General features: G+C 40.7%; 1 protein-coding gene across 3 annotated transcripts in view; it reads left to right on the forward strand.

Moving 5' to 3' along the window:
- Positions 1-7,396: 7,396 nt before the first annotated feature.
- MLLT10 (MLLT10 histone lysine methyltransferase DOT1L cofactor) overlaps positions 7,397-18,320 on the forward strand; it is a 213,016-nt gene continuing 202,092 nt past the window's right edge. For 2 of the 3 annotated variants that reach the window (XM_067562351.1, XM_067562352.1), the window contains exons 1-2: positions 7,397-7,681; positions 12,077-12,156. In XM_067562351.1, coding sequence (XP_067418452.1) covers positions 7,513-7,681; positions 12,077-12,156 — 249 coding nt within the window. In that variant the 5' untranslated portion in view covers positions 7,397-7,512. Of the gene's footprint in view, positions 7,682-12,076; positions 12,157-18,320 lie in introns of those variants that run through there. The other variant, XM_067562353.1, reaches the window with a different exon arrangement.

Below are 18,320 nucleotides of genomic sequence, written 5' to 3' on the forward strand. Positions count from 1 at the left end.
GAAGGGACCTCTAGAGAAACTGGGAGAAAAGCAACTTTCAGAATCACAGAATGTGGAATAATAAATACAGTCAAATAGAATTTTGAAATAACACGTTTGAATGTTTTATTTTTTAAAAACGACCATTAATCTTATTTAGCATTTAACAATAAAGCCAGCAATTGCTTCAAATGCTAGCTCTGTGTTTGTACGCGTTACAAAATTAAAAATTAGTGCTTTTCAGGAAAAATTCTTTGCTTTAATGTTTTTCTAAAACTTATTTAAAAATAAATTATTTCAACACTCCGTCCAGACCTGAGTTTTTCACTCTGCATTACATCAAAAAACAGTTAACTAACTTGAGATGAAAGAAAATTTCCAACAAGTGCCGTATTCTTTTCAGCAAAAATAGTCTTTGCGCATTGCACTTTAGTGAGAAAATTAAGCAGTGGAGGGGGGTCTCATACATTTATTAGGAAGGATAATTTCTGGAGAAATCTTTAAGTAGTTTTGAACAAATTTCTTCTACAAAAACAGCGATTGGTTTCAGTAAACTGTTTCACAGGGCTTGAAATTTTAGTTTAATAAACTAGAATTGATGTCTTATTTAATATTACATTTACATAGCACCACGAAACTAACATTTGACAAATTATTTCAACTACAAGACTAAGAACAGATTATGTTTATAAATAGGAATTATTTTCAGCTAGATGCTAACACTGAGTTTCCTCCTGTGCTTGGAAACCTAGCTCAGCGTTTAAGTTATTTAAACTTGTTTTTGCTGTTCGTTTTCCTTCACTCTGTGTAAACTTGCAGTCTTTGGTGGGACTCAATCGTCTTATAAAGCACAATTATATTTAGATGGTAGAAGTCTTAAACATCATTTGAAGGCTTAAGAGGCAAAATAATATTTCACAAGAGAAAAACTGCTAATTAATTACATTGGCTTAAAAATAAGAAAAAATATTGAAGGCATCTGTTTGTTTTCCCAGTTGAGACGTGTTTACTCTCAAATGCTGTTTGGTAATTTGCAAAATGTGAATATAGTTTGAGAAAATGTAATTTAAAATGAAATTATATGCGATCATATTGTTTTAATAAATATATATTGCATATTGTAGGTTCAAAATTGTTTCGTTGAAAGAAAGTTTTTAAAATAGTTAGGGGAACACCATTTCTGGCCGCTCTTTGGTGTTCTCTATATTGTACTTGTCTTGTATAGAATATGTTGACGTATTTAATATAGTCCTCCTTTCACAAAGGATCATTGTCGTTGTTTTTAATTGGGGAAGTACCTCGATATAAAAATTACCCACATTCCGACTCTGATGTACCATAGTAAGATTGACAAAAAGTGATTCGAGGCTTGCGCGCTTAATTCATTAGGAATGTTAAGCTTCCCAAGATACATCCTATGTGGTCACGTTAGACTTGTTATCGGAAAGTTTTTAATGATAAAACACGACACCATACATAGAAGAAATGCGTGTGCATTTACAAACACAAAATCGAAATTACTTTAGCAACTAGCAGTGGGAACTTAGCTCATTGATCCGAGGGCTTTTTTTTTTTTTTTTTTTTTTTTTTTTTTTATTGCATTTGGCAACCTCTTTATTTCAGGGACACAATACAATTAATTAACATATTCTTGGGCGTGTTTTTGAGATTGGAAGGTGATGGCCCCTTATTGAGAAGGAAACACTTTAAATAAAAAAAGTAACATTATTTTATCCAAATGGTACTTGGTAAACTAGGCTAATATCATTTATGCAGCCCACAAATGCGCTTCATTTACTTGACGTTGCTTTAGCATATAACAAAACCCACGTTTCTCTTCTCCACCCCATTATCCTGAAACTGCATATATGGATTTCATTTATACATATCCATATTAAAATAGCTTTGTATCAGACACTTGATTAGAAACTCAGCATGTCATTTCTTGTATTAATTATAATATAAATGTAACTCTTAAATGGAAATAAAGGAAATGTGACCCTTGATATTACAATATATTACACTACCAATCATAACACAACAAATAAATGTATAAGGTCTTGCTTTAGTATAAAAATGCTAATTTAAGAAATTCTACACAGGGATATGCATGTATAAAGACAATTTAAGGATTGTTTTGGGGATCACTATGTAAATGTATTACATTTATTTAAAAATCCAATAAATTAATAAATACATCATACAAAATCCCAAACTTTACAGTGGATATTAGTCTTATCTAAAGAAAAGCTGTGCATTGCATTTAAATCACATATCTAAATTCCAGAGTTTACTAACCCTGCTTTTCAAGGATTAGCACAGCATTAATATTCAGTAAGGTTTGCTGGAAGTTTATTTCAGGTTCTTTTGTAATATACTGTAATTATTATTTTGACCTGACTCACATAAAAATGTGGTTAACATTTAAATACATTTTTAATGTAGAGAATTATAAATCAGCTGCTATTTTTAAATCTTTAACCTGTATCACTTAGGGAATGTTAAATCTTTAAAAAGGAACTAAGCACCATGCTTAAAATACCCTGTGTTACAATTCCTTTACTTAGAATTGTGGTTTAAGATTGTTCATTCAAGGAAAAACCTTGCTTCATGTTTACAGTAAACCTGAGACTAGAATTAACATTTAAATGTCAACATTAGTAACAGAAGCAGTACTTGAAAACTACCTATTTCATTCATTGCTGCTAGTTAAATAGATTTTGCCAGAAGTCTTCAAAGGTGATAGTGCAATTAAAAACAATGAAATTAATGCTTTTAAACAGTAGTGTTAAAGCAACAAGGATATAATACCACCATTCTATAACATTAAAAGCTATACTTACGTTCACACAAATGGCAATAGCACAGTAAATGAGTAGGCATACTATTCAGAGCATACATCTTACACAGTCTTAAATTCTATTACCTATACTTATATAATCTATAAATGTATAACATGCAAACCACTAGATAAGAGGTGAATGACTATGAAAACATTTTAATTATTCAAAAATTATGTACTGGTAGAATTATATGTATTGGTTTGATAATTGGTATTCACGTATTGAAGAAAATAGAAAACTGTACTTTTTAGTAGTATAACTTAGGAGCAAACATATAGCAAAGACTAGATGCATATTTTTAATATGGATTTAATAAATATGCTATGTTCCTTATTATTGAACATGGCTAAATTTATTGGATCTAAGCCAATCTGCCATTTAAAACACACTATGTGTAAAGGTCAGAACGCAAAAGTCATATACTTTCTACATTGTGTAGAGTTGCCGTTTTGCTGCGTCTTTCCTAGGAATAAGCAAATAGCCTATGATTACATTTTATGTTGATTAAGGTTATTTGTGATGTTAACACATAAACAGAAGACAAACAAAAACTCCTGATGTATTTTAAATAGAAAAACATGAACAATAGTAACCTCCCTATTGAATGTCAGGTTATTGTAATTATTCTTATTTTTAATTACATATGTTTTGTTGTATATACTTTGCACACAGGTAAAGATGAAAGCCCTTTGAACATAGGCTCAATTAAAAAATACAGTAAAAAATTTCTAAGAAACATTTACTTCCTATAAAGAAGTCAATTCTCCTACTCCAGAAACACAACCCATAACTTTACCTCTTGTTTTTTAAAATAGCATAGGATAAATGCATTTCTTTGCTTTGTCTGCTATTCCTCAAATGTTGATATCTAAGGAATCTTCAGAATATTGCACCTGCTTTAATTTTTAATATGCTGTCTTTCTCTCAATTAAATGATTAAACAACAAAGCCCTTCTTTCACTCAGCAAGCACAGGATGCGTTTTTGTATGTCTTAAGAATGTTTAGCAAGATTTAAAACAAATGTTCTAAAATGATATTTCAGAACTGTTACAGGAAATTGCTAATTGGTAATAAAAAATATAAGGTAAGTAATTTTCTTATTTTGCCAGTGAGTCTAGGGTACTGCAGAATAATACATTTAATCACCGAATAAGATGTTTAACATTTTCTTGAATAATGTCTTAAATCTTTTTTTAAACAATTGCCAGTTTGAAAGTACAATTCCCATTCACCTCTGGGGATAAACATAAACAAATGATTTGATAAATTATTTAAAATATAAAAAAATACAGAAAAAGTATCATCTTGTATTGTACTCTTTTCCTTACAATTTTATTTTGGTAAATTACATGTTTTGTAGACACCTCTTAGTAAAACAATTGTATCTGCCCCTTGCACACAAGTTAAATTTGAAATTATTCATTCATAGAATTATTTTTCTTTTTAATTATTATAATCTCACATATATATGAAAATCACTTTAAGGACTGACTTCTTTTTCCAAAAGAAAATTGGCCCCCTGTATCAAGTCAGTGCTTATTAATCACTAAACTCATAAAAATATATAGTACAAGATTTTACTTTCTGATCCCATAACTGTTACAAGCACACTACTTGCAGTACTTATTTTGTGGTAAAGCATTTCTTCTCCTTTGCATTTCAAAGGCCTCCTCCAAATTATTGTTTTTCAGAACTATCAAAAGGTTATCTAAATTTGGCCATCAAATATTACACACTGCCATAAGGTAATGATCTTGGAGTCTCTTTTTGTTCATGTATGTTCACTCCATCAAAGGAACTTAACTAAAATTAAAAATAAGCAAATGTTTATTAAATAATTTAATGCATCAAAGCTTGACTGCATTTTTACAGAAGCGAAGTTTCAGATTGATCAGTATTGAGCGGGCATTATATTGTTAGTGTATTGTATAGATAGATATAAAATATACTTTTATTTGAAATGTGTGATATTTTTACAAAATATATTCTTGGTGAAATCTTTGACAATTATTGCAATATGATTTTATTTTGTGCCAGCTTTCTGTTTTATGAAGGGCCAAATCTTAAGATATCTAATATTACATGGAGAAAGATCTATTAATTGTAACATTTATTTTTAAAAGAAGAAATTACAAAATAAGTATCTCAATCACGATAACATTCCAAATCGCTAATAAACTAGGAGAAAATATTGTTTCCAATTTTTAGTTGCAATATAAGTTTTTCAAGCATGGATATGTTAATTCCCAAAACCATAGTATGTTTACTATATTCTCATTAAAAGACACAGATATTTATTTTCTAATATTATCTGTCAGGGACATCTAAGAAAAAATTGCTTTTATACCATGATTTTATTCTTGTCTGGCTTAACAAAATAATTGGGGATGCCATTTAAATTAGATGTCATTTTCCTGACAGGAATGAAGAGGCCTTGGGACACTGTATCTCTCAGCTTCAAATAATTTGTGGGTTTTTAGAACTTCAGGATATTAATTCCTTTATTCCCATACAAAGTAGCTGATGTACACCTGCAATTTTCAGATTGTTTTACAAGCCCAAAATGCAATCAAAATTGTCTTGCTAATATGTTGTGTTATGTAAACGGTTCTACATTCTAACTTTTATTCTGTGTTATAATTCTTTTGTTTTTGGAGGGAGACACAGGGTTATTTTGCACAAGTTGAACTATATTAAATTCTGAATCTTTCACAGCATCCATCTTTTTAAGAACAAAATATCTATACACAGCTATATACTTTTGAAGGAATTTTCAGAAGACTACAAAAACTTAGAGCCCTGTTATATTAATCAATATGTTTAGCTAGGCCCTATCTATTTAGGAAATGACCCTCACCACTCCTTTTTCCCTCCCCCCGGTTCTTCCTCCTGTATCTAAATAATTTCATTTAAAACTTTGAAGGATAGAAAGTGTCTGACCTAAGATATCCTGCACACAAACTGCATTGCATACTCAGATATCTCAAGGGGCTAGAGAGTTGTGCACATCCCTCCTTCCCTTCCACACAGCAGCTCAAACCCGCATATGTGCAGTCTTTATTATTTATTTAGCAATTTATAAAATGCATCCAACCCCATAATCTCTGGGTACAGATAACACTTAGAACAATAAATGTAATTTAATATTGATTGAAATAAAGTCCAAAACGCTACTAAGCCAGCGTTGCAAAATCATGACGAAAATTTACCAGCCCATGCACAAATTCTGCTTGCCTGTCCTTTAACATGATAATGAAAATAAATCAATGATATTTTACTGGGGGAAAAAAGAGAAAATTATTACTGGCCATAGGGCAAGTGAGGAAGCAGAATTTTGCAAGGCTGTGTTTAATTTCTCTACACTCCCAACCATCACAATTAATTCCTTCTGCTACAACCATACCTGCTTACAAAATTGAAAAGCATGAGATTTTCTTCTCTGCTGACCACCTCAACTATCCCTCTCTCCCTCTGTTTTTTTTTTAAATAAACAGAGACAGCAAATAAAAACAAAACAAATCTGGCAAGGAATAAACTACCTTTAAGTAAATTTAGAGAACAGTGATGCTCAAGAACAGTTTTTGTGTAGGGCCTGTCTGGCATCTGTCATATCTTCAATTCAACATCACTTTCACAATTGTGGCACTAACTGCCAGGCAGTGGTGCACCCACATTACATAATTTTTGGGGGGCAAAATACTGGAATGAATAATTATCATTATTTATTATTTCTATGACTTATCAGTTGTCAGTCACACTTAGGTGAAAATAAACAAGAGAGCACAAACTGCTGCATGTGGGTGGGATGGCTGGGAGCAGAAGTGAGAAGGAATGAGTCCTGCAGTCAGGCTGAGGAGTACAGCAACAAGATAGTAAAAGGATTTTGGGGGGGCGGAGTGGGAATGTGTTAGTGCTGCAGTCACACCGAGGGGGATGTAAAACGGCTCCTGTGGCCCCCAGCACCACCCAAAATGTATGAGATTTTGCAGGCAGATCTGAAATCCCCCTTTCCCCCCCACACACGCCTGCAAGCGGTAGGGCCTGCGGCTACACACAGGTCATTGCACACACAATATGGATAACACCGGTCTCAGGCTTGCCAGGCAGTGGTGTGTTGGGCCCTAATTCCAATGGTGAGGGGAGGGCCGTCCGCAGTCGTGCCCCCCAGGTTCCAGCCCCCGCTCTGTGTGCCGGAGCAGCGCCGCTACGCAGCTCCGCCCCCCCAAGGGAAAGCTCAAACATCAGGTGGCAGAGGCACTACTAGAGTCTTCCGGCTCGCGCGCGCACGCGCGCAGGCGGGGAGAGGGGGGACTCTCCCTTCCCTGAGCTGGCCTCTGCCTCGCGCACGCTCTGTCTGCGTAATTGGTTAGAACCGTTGGAGGGTCAGAACTCCGCTGTTGCTCACGTTCCACTGGCGGCCCATGAGCCACCGCGAGGAAGCCCGGACCCAGGCCTTCACCACAGGGAGGTAGAGTGCGCCTGCGCGTGGGCCTTGCTGGGTTGCCTTTGCCTCCCGTCTGCGTACTGCCGTTCGCCTGTGTGTGCGTGACTGACTCAGCCCGTGGACATGGGTCCTAAATCACTGCCGTGGCGACGGCGGCTGAGTGCCTGAGGGGGAGCCCCGGCCGGAAGAGGGAGAGAGGCAGGGGCGCTGGTGTGTGCGGTGTTGACGGTGTTTTTAACCCTTAGATGGTCTCAAGCGGGCCGCTGCTGCTGCCTGTGTCACTGGAGGCCGAGTTCTCCAATAGCATGAAGGAGATGATCGGCGGCTGCTGCGTGTGCTCCGACGAGAGGGGCTGGGCCGAGAACCCGCTGGTGTACTGCGACGGGCACGGCTGCAATGTCGCAGTGCATCAAGGTGAGTGAGTACCCGGGCCCGACTTGCGGAGAGCCTCTTGCCTGAGACTATCCCCCTCCCACCTGAGCCCCCCCCGCCGCACACCGTGTGCCCTGCAGCCCCTCCCTGACCTGCCCCCCACCCCTACAGCCTCCCAGACTTCCCTCCTTCCCTCCTGCCTGCCTCCTCCTTTTTACCGTTTCTCCCTAAAACTACGGTCCCTCTGGCTGTCCCTAGCTCCCACTGCACAGCCACATGTTCTCCACCTGCCCGCACACCTCCATCCCGTCCCCACCGAGCAGAACCTGCCCCTCTTCCTTCTACAACGGCTCCCTCCTGTTCGCCGATAACGGCCCCTCCCACATCTGCTGCTCTGGCCTTGCCCTCCGGAGAGACCGTCCGCATTTCCTCTCCCCCAAATTAAACATCTGTCTGGGGGAACCCAGCACGGGAGAAGCTGGGGCTGGGAGGAGTGTGCAAAGGGAAACTCAGCTGTTATGTGATTGTCCCCGTTGGTTTGCCTCTTTCCCTGAATATTTGTTTGCAGTGGTGTTGTAACTTTGTTGGTCACAGGATAATAGAGAGACAAGGGGGGCGGTGAGGTAACGTCTTTTACTGGACCACCTTCTCTTGGAGAAAGAGAGAGGCTTGCAAGCTTACACAGAGCTCTCTTTCCTGAAGAAGAGCTCCGTGTAAACTCAGACATTTGCCTCTTGCCAACAGAAGTTGATCCAATAAAATATATTCCCTCACCCTCCTTGTTGCTCTTTCCCTGAATGTCATTTGGCTGATAGTGCCTGGTAGATGTGGAGACTTCCTGTTTTGGTGGTGAAGGGGACTGATATTACTCACTGGTGTTGGATTTCCTTGGGTTAGTGGAGAAAGAGATTGGTTAGTGTCCAGCTCAGGAGCTGTGATGCACAGTGTAATGTGTGTGATTACTTTGCTGCTGTCATTAGGTTGTCTTTTCTTTGGGAGGAGGGGAGACACTGGATTGTGGTGTTTTCACCAGGCTAGGAAAGGAACAAAATGATCATCATTTCTAAATGGAGAGCAGAAACAAGGAACTGTAATGGTAGTTATAATTTCTCTTTCCACCAACTCCAAAGTGGCTGCATTTAAAATAAACTGTCCTATTCGTTTTTGGTTTTTTTAAATAATATGTTGAACAAGTCAGAGCAGTGGAAAAACAGGAGTCTTGTATCCAGATCATTAGTCTGAATACCTGATGCTTGCGAGAGATTGAGGCATTTGTGCTTTACTGATGAAATATCTTTCATCCCTGGATTTGCACTACTTGCAAAACAGTTCAGATGTTCAATAGCTTGATTATAAATTGTTTGTTACATTGGGTTAGCTATACATTGTTTTACTGATGCTTACTTCCCAGTTCATAAAATGAAAGCAGGAGGCAATCCAGATTGTCCCTTGTAAAGAATTTGGTGTCATGAGGCAAAAGGATGCTGAAGAGCAGCTTGTGGAATGAGTCTGTTTTTGAATCAGAGTTGTCCTGTCTTCAGAGTAGAGTTGATGTTGAAAGAAGTGTACCAGTTTGGGACATAGTTGGAGATGCCTATAGTCAGGCTTACATTAGAGTTTTGGGTTTGGTTTGATGTGGTTTAGAATAAGAAAATAATGACTCTGAACATAAATAGTATTTATTTTCAGAAGGAGAAGGCAGTCACTTATGCCAAACTGAGTAAATTTAAAAAAAATATGTATCCCACCATTGCTAAGACCAGTTCAGCTTCATTAGTGTTGGTAACCTTTGGCTAGGGTCTTAACTATGGTGCTCTGAGAGGGATCATATGATAGTATTGAAAAAGCCCTTCTGTGTTATGATTCTCAACACTTCTGTTGCCAGTGGAGCTAAACTGGTGTTAGCAACACGGGTAAAAATTTGGAAAATGCCCCTAATGTAGACAGGAATTCTTAAGTTGGATACAACTGTATTGCAGCTATGTTTATTCAAATCCAAATCTGGAAGAAAGGATCCAATTTCAGGAATATAACCTGATGATGATACTTTTAAGTTTTTGAGGTCACACTATTGTGATGGTTACAGAAAAGGAAGAATTACTGACTTAGATTTACTGTGTTTCAGCTGTAGTATATTTTAAGTGTTTGTTATTAGAAATGCTGCACATCTTAACAGTTGACATTGTGGGACTGGTAGAGGAGGCGCTTCCATTTTAATAGGCTTTTTAAAGGTGCTTATAACTGTCCAAATATCCTTTGGGGCTGAATATTTTCATACTACTTACTAGTCTAAGAATTAAACATCTCCTTTTTGGGAAGTTTGGCTTAAAATTATTTGGCTATCTTTGAAATCTAAGCATGAAAAATGGTTTTCACTCTTGGCTAGTTCAAAACAAGCTAATTTAAAACTTGCCCATGATTTAATCCACTAAGAGGTTGACAAGTGCTCCTAACAATCTAGAAATAACAAAGGTGTAAGCATAAGGAAGTCATGTACCTGTACTGAGAAATAAAAAATCTTCTAATTTGTTAATGCGCAGAAGTAATGTTTAAGATACAGATGCAAATATATCTGGAACATCTCTTATTTGAAATGTAAGATATGCCTCTTCAGACTTTGCCTAACTTTGATCAATCTGGATCAAGCTCTCTCCCTGAATTGCCTTATCATTCATTTCCTTATACCATAGACTGTGTGTCTGCACTGTCTATTGCCAGTTTCCAATTTTATGTGCTGAGAAAGATAGTCAGATTTGCTATACCCCTTCTGATGATATTTTGAAACTTCACACGTAGTGTATATTTGCTTGACTATGCAAACAACTAAAATGCTGAATTTATTTTTTTGGGATATATCAGTCTGTGCTTGTCTTTGCCTGTTTTAATTTAGTGTAGGAAAATGAAGCAAATTATTTTCTCTTTATTACAGCTATATTACAGAACGTTAGCATTCGCAAATCAAAAAAGAGATGACCAGTATGTTTCAATTTTTAATACTTGAATAGTGTAGGTGACATAGACTTATGTAGCTAGTAGTGTGGTTGGATGCTTTTTGAGGAGTGTTAACTTCATGTTTCATATATCAAAAGACAGTGTTTTATTGCATTTACTGTGTTTTTCTTCTTAAGTTAAAATGTAATGCTTCAAGTGTTTAGTTAATCGTAATTCTCCACTTTCCCCATTTTGTTGTTTGCAGTTAACTTGTCAGGTGACTTTTTAATCGCTACTTTACACATTTAGAATTTGAAACAAACTGGCACTTTAAACAAAATGCAAAACCACTGGGTTCAAAGAGCATTTGAGTTCTTAAGTGTAGAAAGTCAAATTCAAAATTATTGCTCCTGTGGAAACCATAATTTGACTTTATTGTATGTATGAAGGCATAAAAAATGCAACCTGTGTGTGTGTGTGTGTGTGTAATTTTTTTTCAAATATCTGTACTTGACATTCAAAGGGGGCAGAGTTAATGGCACTGTGAGACCTATTACTTTGAGTTTCCTGTTCTGCATATTTAAAATCTGAACTATAAACAGGTCCTTATTAGGATCATTTTTTGTTATACGCCGTACAAACACAGGCCCCAATGCTGCAAGGTGATCTGGACAGGCAGACCTCTATACCCACATGGAGCCCCTCTCAAGTCAATAAACCTTGCATATGGGAATAGAGATCCACATGTGCAGATCTGCTTTCAGAACCAGGATGATTGTGATCTTTCCCCCAAGAGTTTACTTTGAACTTGATTAGACTACTTATTTGTACAAGTTATTTATAAACATAATGTTTCTGGGATTGAAGGCTTAGAATGACTTTATGACTTTAAATCCATTGATATTCTTCAATTCAGATTTGTCATATTTGTAGCTCCACTTGCCTCTTCAGACCAAATATTATTTCTACATTTTAGTCTTCAGAGTACTTTATGCTTGCTGCAATACTCAAGAGTAGGAAAAGTCAGCTTATTGAAATTAAATATTGGGTTTTTGTGACAATTTTTTTCCAACTATGTTCTAAATTAGAACGATAATTATTTTTAAGAGAAAAACTAAACTTACTATAAATGACAGATGTTTCTTATTGTAAAGCTGTCTTTTATCCTAAATTAAATAGCAAAACATATAGCATGTAAAACAACTATTATAGTCGAACAATTTTTGTTTTTTTTCACAATGTAAGGTAAACTGTAGTTTGTTTTACTTAATCCAAACAAGTATTTTGCATAAACGTAAAGGGCAAATAGCTTGTACTTGACCACTAGCTTGAGAGGTAGTTTTGACAGTATGTCGGGTATAGCATGTTTTACACACAGAAGTAGACTTATCCTCTCTGTAAAAGGCTTCAAACTCTACTGCTGAAAAGAATTATAACAGAGATAAGTATTACTGTATTGTAGCACTGTTTTATGATTGCTAAAATATTTTATCTTGTCTGAAACAGCTTGCTATGGAATTGTTCAAGTACCTACTGGACCTTGGTTTTGCAGGAAGTGTGAATCTCAGGAAAGAGCAGCCAGAGTGGTAGGTACTTTGTTTATTAAATAATACTACAAAATTGCTTAGTAGCAATGTATTGAGCATTATTTGTTGAACTTCCTACTTTAATTCCATGTTAATTGGACACCATCAGTTTTAACTTCTAAAAAAAATATTTCAACTAGCTTCGGGTATTACATCTGCACTTGAGTATCCCTGACCATTTTTATGGTATTACAATCACACTTTCCAAGGTTCTCTCCTCCTCTTTGCCCCTTATTATTGTGTAAAAGACCCACATAACAAGGGGAAATTGATAGACTGTATACTAAAAATCTTGTCAAGTACACACAATAAACAGAGTATTTTCTTCTCTAAACTTTCAGCACCCAACATTTCTGTGAAACAGGAATAGGTTTAAAAAAAAATTGTCCATAAGAGTTAGTGTGTTTGTGAAAGTTGATAGTGTCCCTATAACTATGGATTAAAAACCATTTTTGGACTGAATTGTGGCATATAATAATTTAATCAGATATTTTTCTCTCCTTTTTCCTCTCCAAATTTTACAAGATGTAATTGAAGGATTTAGATAATCTTCCTGCTACCAGAACAAAAGTGTGGGTGTTTTTTTTTTTTTTTTTTTTTTAAGCACACAACTAAGTTATTTGAAAAAAAAATTTTTTTTTTTTTTTGGGAGGAAATTAGTCTGTAATCAGATCAAATTGCTGTGCCTTTTGGGGTACTTTTAAAATCAGAAGGATCATGCTTGGCTCTGATTGGCACCTGTATTGGTAACCTCAGTAGAGGTGAAGTACTGAATTGTCAGGGAAACTGAATTATCCTTTCAGCCACTAAAAGTGAGACCTCTAGGTTAAGATTAAAATACTTATGCAAAGGCAGTTTTGGGAAGCCTTTACTGGTCCTGACCATTTTATATTTGTTCTGTAGTTAAATTGACAGCCTCTGAGACCAAACCCCTCTTTTCCCCACCACCCCAAATTTCTAACTAACAAAGGGCCTGTCTGTACTACAATTCCAACACAGTTGATCCGTGACCTAGTTACAGTATTGTTCCAATTTATAGTGTTGTAGTGTAGAATAGACCTTAGCACTGTTTCATAACTAGGATAAAACTGTGGCCATGTAATGGAACACAGTTAAGGTCCATTCTATAAATGGGAACTATGTCATAACCAGGTATCCAGACTTAGTTGTTGTATAAGCAGGTGCATCTTGAAAGCAAACCCTTGGATCTGCAAGTATGATGGTCAAATGTAGTTTCTCTGCTGGCATATTTGTCTAGGAACAAAATCAGAATTAAACTGGCTGTGTTATATTGAACAAGTTTCCAGTTATTTTTGTCCTGCTACCTCTTTACTTTAAAATAATAAACTAGAGTTTAATGGCATTAAAATCTAGGCATATGTTCTCCCACTGATGCACAGTTGCACTAATAGGCAAGTCAATCTGATTTGATGGTAGACTAGATTGAATTGTTTCTGTTCACTAAAGTTTTTCTTTCTGCCATGACACTTGTAAGAAATCATCTAATTGCTTGGTTGATCGGCAGATGGAGATAGCTGACATTTATTTTATCTACTAATAATTTAAAAATTGCATATTTTTATATTACAAGCAAATACAGTTCTTATCTCTTCCTCTCGTCTGTAATTTAACATCTTAGATTGTAAGATCATGAAGCAGGGGCCATGTCTTAGTGATTTGTATGATGCAAGAAGAATGAGCCCCCAATCCTGATTGGGGCATTTGGGCCTGATATGAATAGTTCAAAAACATTGCTCAACAAAAAGTTAAAAAGCATTCAGAGTCTTAAATTATCTATGCTTTATGTAATTCATTAAGATTCCTTGGATATCTGAGCATGATAAAAGACAATTTTCACTTGCTTTCTTGTTGAACTATCTGTCTTAGTGACGTAAGGATTTTAATTGTCTGTACTACTGTTTTGTTAGGTCTAAAAGGGCTTGTTCTCCCATTATTGGCACTTAAATGACAAACATTTTATTGGATGGATCTAATCACCAATATGATTATGCAGTCTTCATAATATTTGGTAAAAATTAAGGCACACCATGATATATGTTTCCCTATTATACAAGCTTCCATAATATGGCCAGGGCTCTAGCCCCTATTCATAGTAAAACTTTGGAGGGGATAGTGTTGGGGTGTACAAACCCTGCACTGGTCTGGCTAGGGTTAATCCCACTCTGTGGGCTGAGGAGACCATGCTCCACCTGCAGCCTCAGTACAAAAGAGTGCAGCCCAGCTCAGCTGGGGTGGACTGCTGAGAAGAAAGGACTCACCTTGCAAGCCCTGGCCCTGGAACTACCAGAGCCCCAGACCGTGCAGGCGGAGAGCACTGCAACCCAGGCGGATGTCTCACCGCCTGAAGAAGGTCCAGAGGGAACAGAATCACTGGGAGCTGTAGCAGCCAATGACCCTGGAGACCCGGAAGAACTATGGACTTCGCCTCCAGGGAAAGGAGTAGGAAGTAGTCCAGGGGACTTAAACTTTGCTGAAGTGGGGGAATCAGGGAACCAGTCAGTGTGTTTCAGGAGGATCCCCGCTGACTCGGTGGCGAACATCCCTGTGACTGCCAGGGCCCTGGGATAGGGCTCAGAGGAACAGGGAGGGCCTGGGCTCCACACAGCCACTTCCCCAACCTACCAGTAGGTCACAGTACCATACAGAGGGGGGTGACTTTACTGATTATCTGACCATCTGGCCCCGCTGCCCTGATGGGAAGGGCTGCTTTATTGACTTGGGCCACTAGGCCAGACTGCCCTGAAACGCAGGTAGGAAGTTAGACTCAACCGTGGGGTTACAACGCCCTTCCCCCCCTCCCCAAATGGGGGGACGGGGTGTACAAGCTCTGTGACAACTGGAGGAGAATGCTGGCAGGAGGCAATCAGGGCCTGCTAGTAGGTTCCTAAGGGAACAAGGTGGTGGTAAGCATCCTTCCACCCCCCGCAACCAATGGTCATGGAAACCAAAGAGCTTTTGAAATGGCTATTGGAGAGCCGGCAGCAGCGGGCCTCACAACTGCAACAAAAGCAGGTGCAGCTTCTCGCAACAGCTAGCCTCCCAAGAACAACTCCAGATGGCGCAGGAGCAGCAATAACAGCTGATGTGGGAACTGGCTGTCCAACAGGTGCAGCAGGAATGGCTGACCCAACAGATGGCTGTGCTGCTATGGCCACCCCGTTCACCACCCTACACCCTGGCAGAGCCAGAGATGAGTGGCAATGGGGTAGGGATACCGGTACGCCTGACAAAGATGGGACCCAGTGACAACCCCGAGACGTTCCTTGTGACTTTTGAGTGGGTTGCCATTGCGGCCCAATGGCCGCCAGACCATTGGGCCAGCTTCTTACCCTCATGTTTAACTGGCCTACTGTAACCTTGAACTCTGAGAGGCACTGGGGTACCCTAAGGTCAGGGCAACTATCCTGGACCAAACACACATGAGCCCTGAGACATACTGTCAACAGCTCTGCTACTAACAATACAGACCTATGGCCAAGCCCAGGGCCATGTCCCAATGATTTTGGGATTTCTGTTGGAGGTGGTTGGAACTGGAGCAACGGTTGGGAGTGCAAGTGGCAGAGGGGATTGCACTAGAACAATTTATCCAGTTCCTGCCCGTTGGGGGAAGAGAATGGACATAACAGCACCGTCCAACCACCCTTGCTGAGGCCATCTCCCTGATGGAGGATTACTTGGCCGCTGAAAGATCAGAGTGGCCAGTCTGTGACCCCGGGAGCCTGAGGGACAGGGATTGACCACCACATTGAGGGCCCCACAGGGCTGAAAGGGGGAGCTGAAAGGGGGATGCAGGCTCCTGCAGTGGGCCCCAGTACGGCAAAACTGCCTGACCCGCCCCCACCCTGGGCAAGGGACGAGTCAATTGGGGGGGCAGAGTGTACCTGGACCACAATGCCTGAAGTGGGAACACAAGACTAATGTTACCAGTGTGGACAGGAAAGGCATTTCTAACATGATTGCCCCTACATGGATTATAATTACAGGCAGGCATGGACAGCTGGCAACTGAGCCCAGAAGAAAGAACCTTGCAAGATCCTGATCCTGGTATAGGTGGATAGAACCCCCACGACTGCCCTTGTTGACTCAGGATGCAGCCAAACACTCATCTAGGCTGGCCTTGTCAAGATCGCAGGCCTGGCGATGGCACCCATACATCTACAGAGAATCCACAGAGATGTGTGCCCCATCCTACTACCAGGGTGCGACTTGGGACCGCCTATGGGGAAGGTCTGTATTGTGTACAGGTGGCCCCACGGTTGTTGTACCAAGTAATCCTGAGGCACGACTGGCCGGGGTTGTGGGCGTCTTGCAAGATTGGAGCATGCACCCCCCTCTGACACAAAGAAGCCACGACCTGAAAGGAGGGGGCTGTTGAGTCTCTCACAGCCCAATGCCACTGGAGGTGCTCGGAAGGCCCCATCGTGCTGAGTAAGAGGTGCTCCCGGGCAGAGGCCTTGGTTAAGGAAGGATCTGGGGCATTGGACATCGATGGGGACTTCCTAGAGGAGCAACTGAGTGACCTGACCCTCAGCTGGGCATGTGAACAGGTGGCGAGCCACCCGTGGGAGGAGAATCAACCCTGGTGAATCCCCCAGGGGCCCTGCTTCGAGGTTCGCAATGACTTGCTCTACAGGCTGGTCCAAGACCCTCAGACAAAGGAGGAGCTGCACCAACTGTTAGTCCCATGGAGGTTCCAGCAAGACCTGCTTCACCTGGACCACTCAGTGCCCTGGTCAGGACACCTGGGGAGAGAGGAAAATACTACAGTGTGTGGCCCAGAGATTCTTCTGGTCCGGCATACACTAAGGGCCTACTGTGCTTCTTGCCTCGAGTGCCAGAAAGCTGGCTCAGAGGGGATGCCAAAGTTCCCCCTTATGCTCCTGTTAGTGGTGGGGGTCCTCTTCAAGTGTATTGGCCTGGATCTGGTGGGATCCCTGGAAAAGAGCAGCTTGGGTCAGAAGTATTTCCTCATTAGAAATTATGTGACGCACTACCCCAAGGCCGTCCCATTGCGGACGACTACAGCCCCCACAATTGCCAATGAGCTCCTGCAGATTTTCACCAGAGTTGGACTCCCTCGCAAAATATTGATGGACCAATGGGCCAACGTGACATCTAAACTGATGGTGGAGCTCTGCTGCCTGCTAAATATCCGTGCCCTCAGAACCTCTGTCTGTCACCCTCAGACAGATGGGTTGGTGGAACGGTTCAACAGGATGCTGAAAAGGATTATGAGAAAGTTTGTGGAGGATGACCCCTGGCACTGGGATAAGCCACTGCCAGTTCTGCTCTTCGTGGTGCAAGAGGTCCCGCAAGCATCCCCCGTTTTTCCCCATTTGAACTCCTCTATGGGACGCAGCTCTGGGGCATCCTGGACCTCTTGAGGGAATCCTGGGAGGAACAGGAGACCTGGATAAGAGGGTCAATCCACTATATACTATATTTGTGGGAATGACTTCAGGCGCTGGGCACTTTAGCTCTTTTTTCCTTGCGGCCCACCTGTGCAGCTGCAATAGGCACTGTGGCCCCCTGTCAACATGCATCCGTCAGTAAGAGGGATCTCGCAGGGTGTGCGCGGCCCCTCACCTAAGCAGGGACCTGGGCTTGCGAGAGAGCGAAGGGGCCAGGCAGTTGCCATAGCCAGCCCTTGCTGACAGCCTCCGCCGCCCGCTGAGTGCCTTGAGCTGGTCACCTGACAGCCTGCCCTAATCACCCATCCAGCACCCTGGCTCACCTCACAGGCACCCCTTACCCAGGAACAAGGGAAGGATTTGAGGGCTACCAGTGATGGGTAGAGGCTCAGGCTGAGCCTGGCCATTACTGTGATTGTCCCAATCACCCAGCGCTGAGCCCCAATTCCTGGGGTGGCCCTGGGGCTGATACTCCAGGCGGCCCAACAGCCATGGATCATGGGGTGTGGCAGGAGGAGGCTAGAGGCCTCACTCCGAGCCGATGCCCTGGGAGTTGCTGCTTTTTGGGGCCAGCCCCTTCTCCTTGCCTTCCACCCATCACCAGCGGCTCTGGTTCACTTTCTGCTGCCTGCTGGGGGCACTGGGCTCTTCTGGGCTTCAGCGGGGCCATCACCAGCTGTCACTCTGCCAACATATACAGTTTGGGGAGGCAACCCCCTCCTGCCATCCCCA

This window comes from Emydura macquarii, unplaced genomic scaffold (assembly GCF_026122565.2).
Source record: "Emydura macquarii macquarii isolate MOO-44397 ecotype Brisbane River unplaced genomic scaffold, CSIRO-AGI_Emac_v2 contig_2422, whole genome shotgun sequence".
Classification (NCBI taxonomy): Eukaryota; Metazoa; Chordata; order Testudines; family Chelidae; genus Emydura; species Emydura macquarii.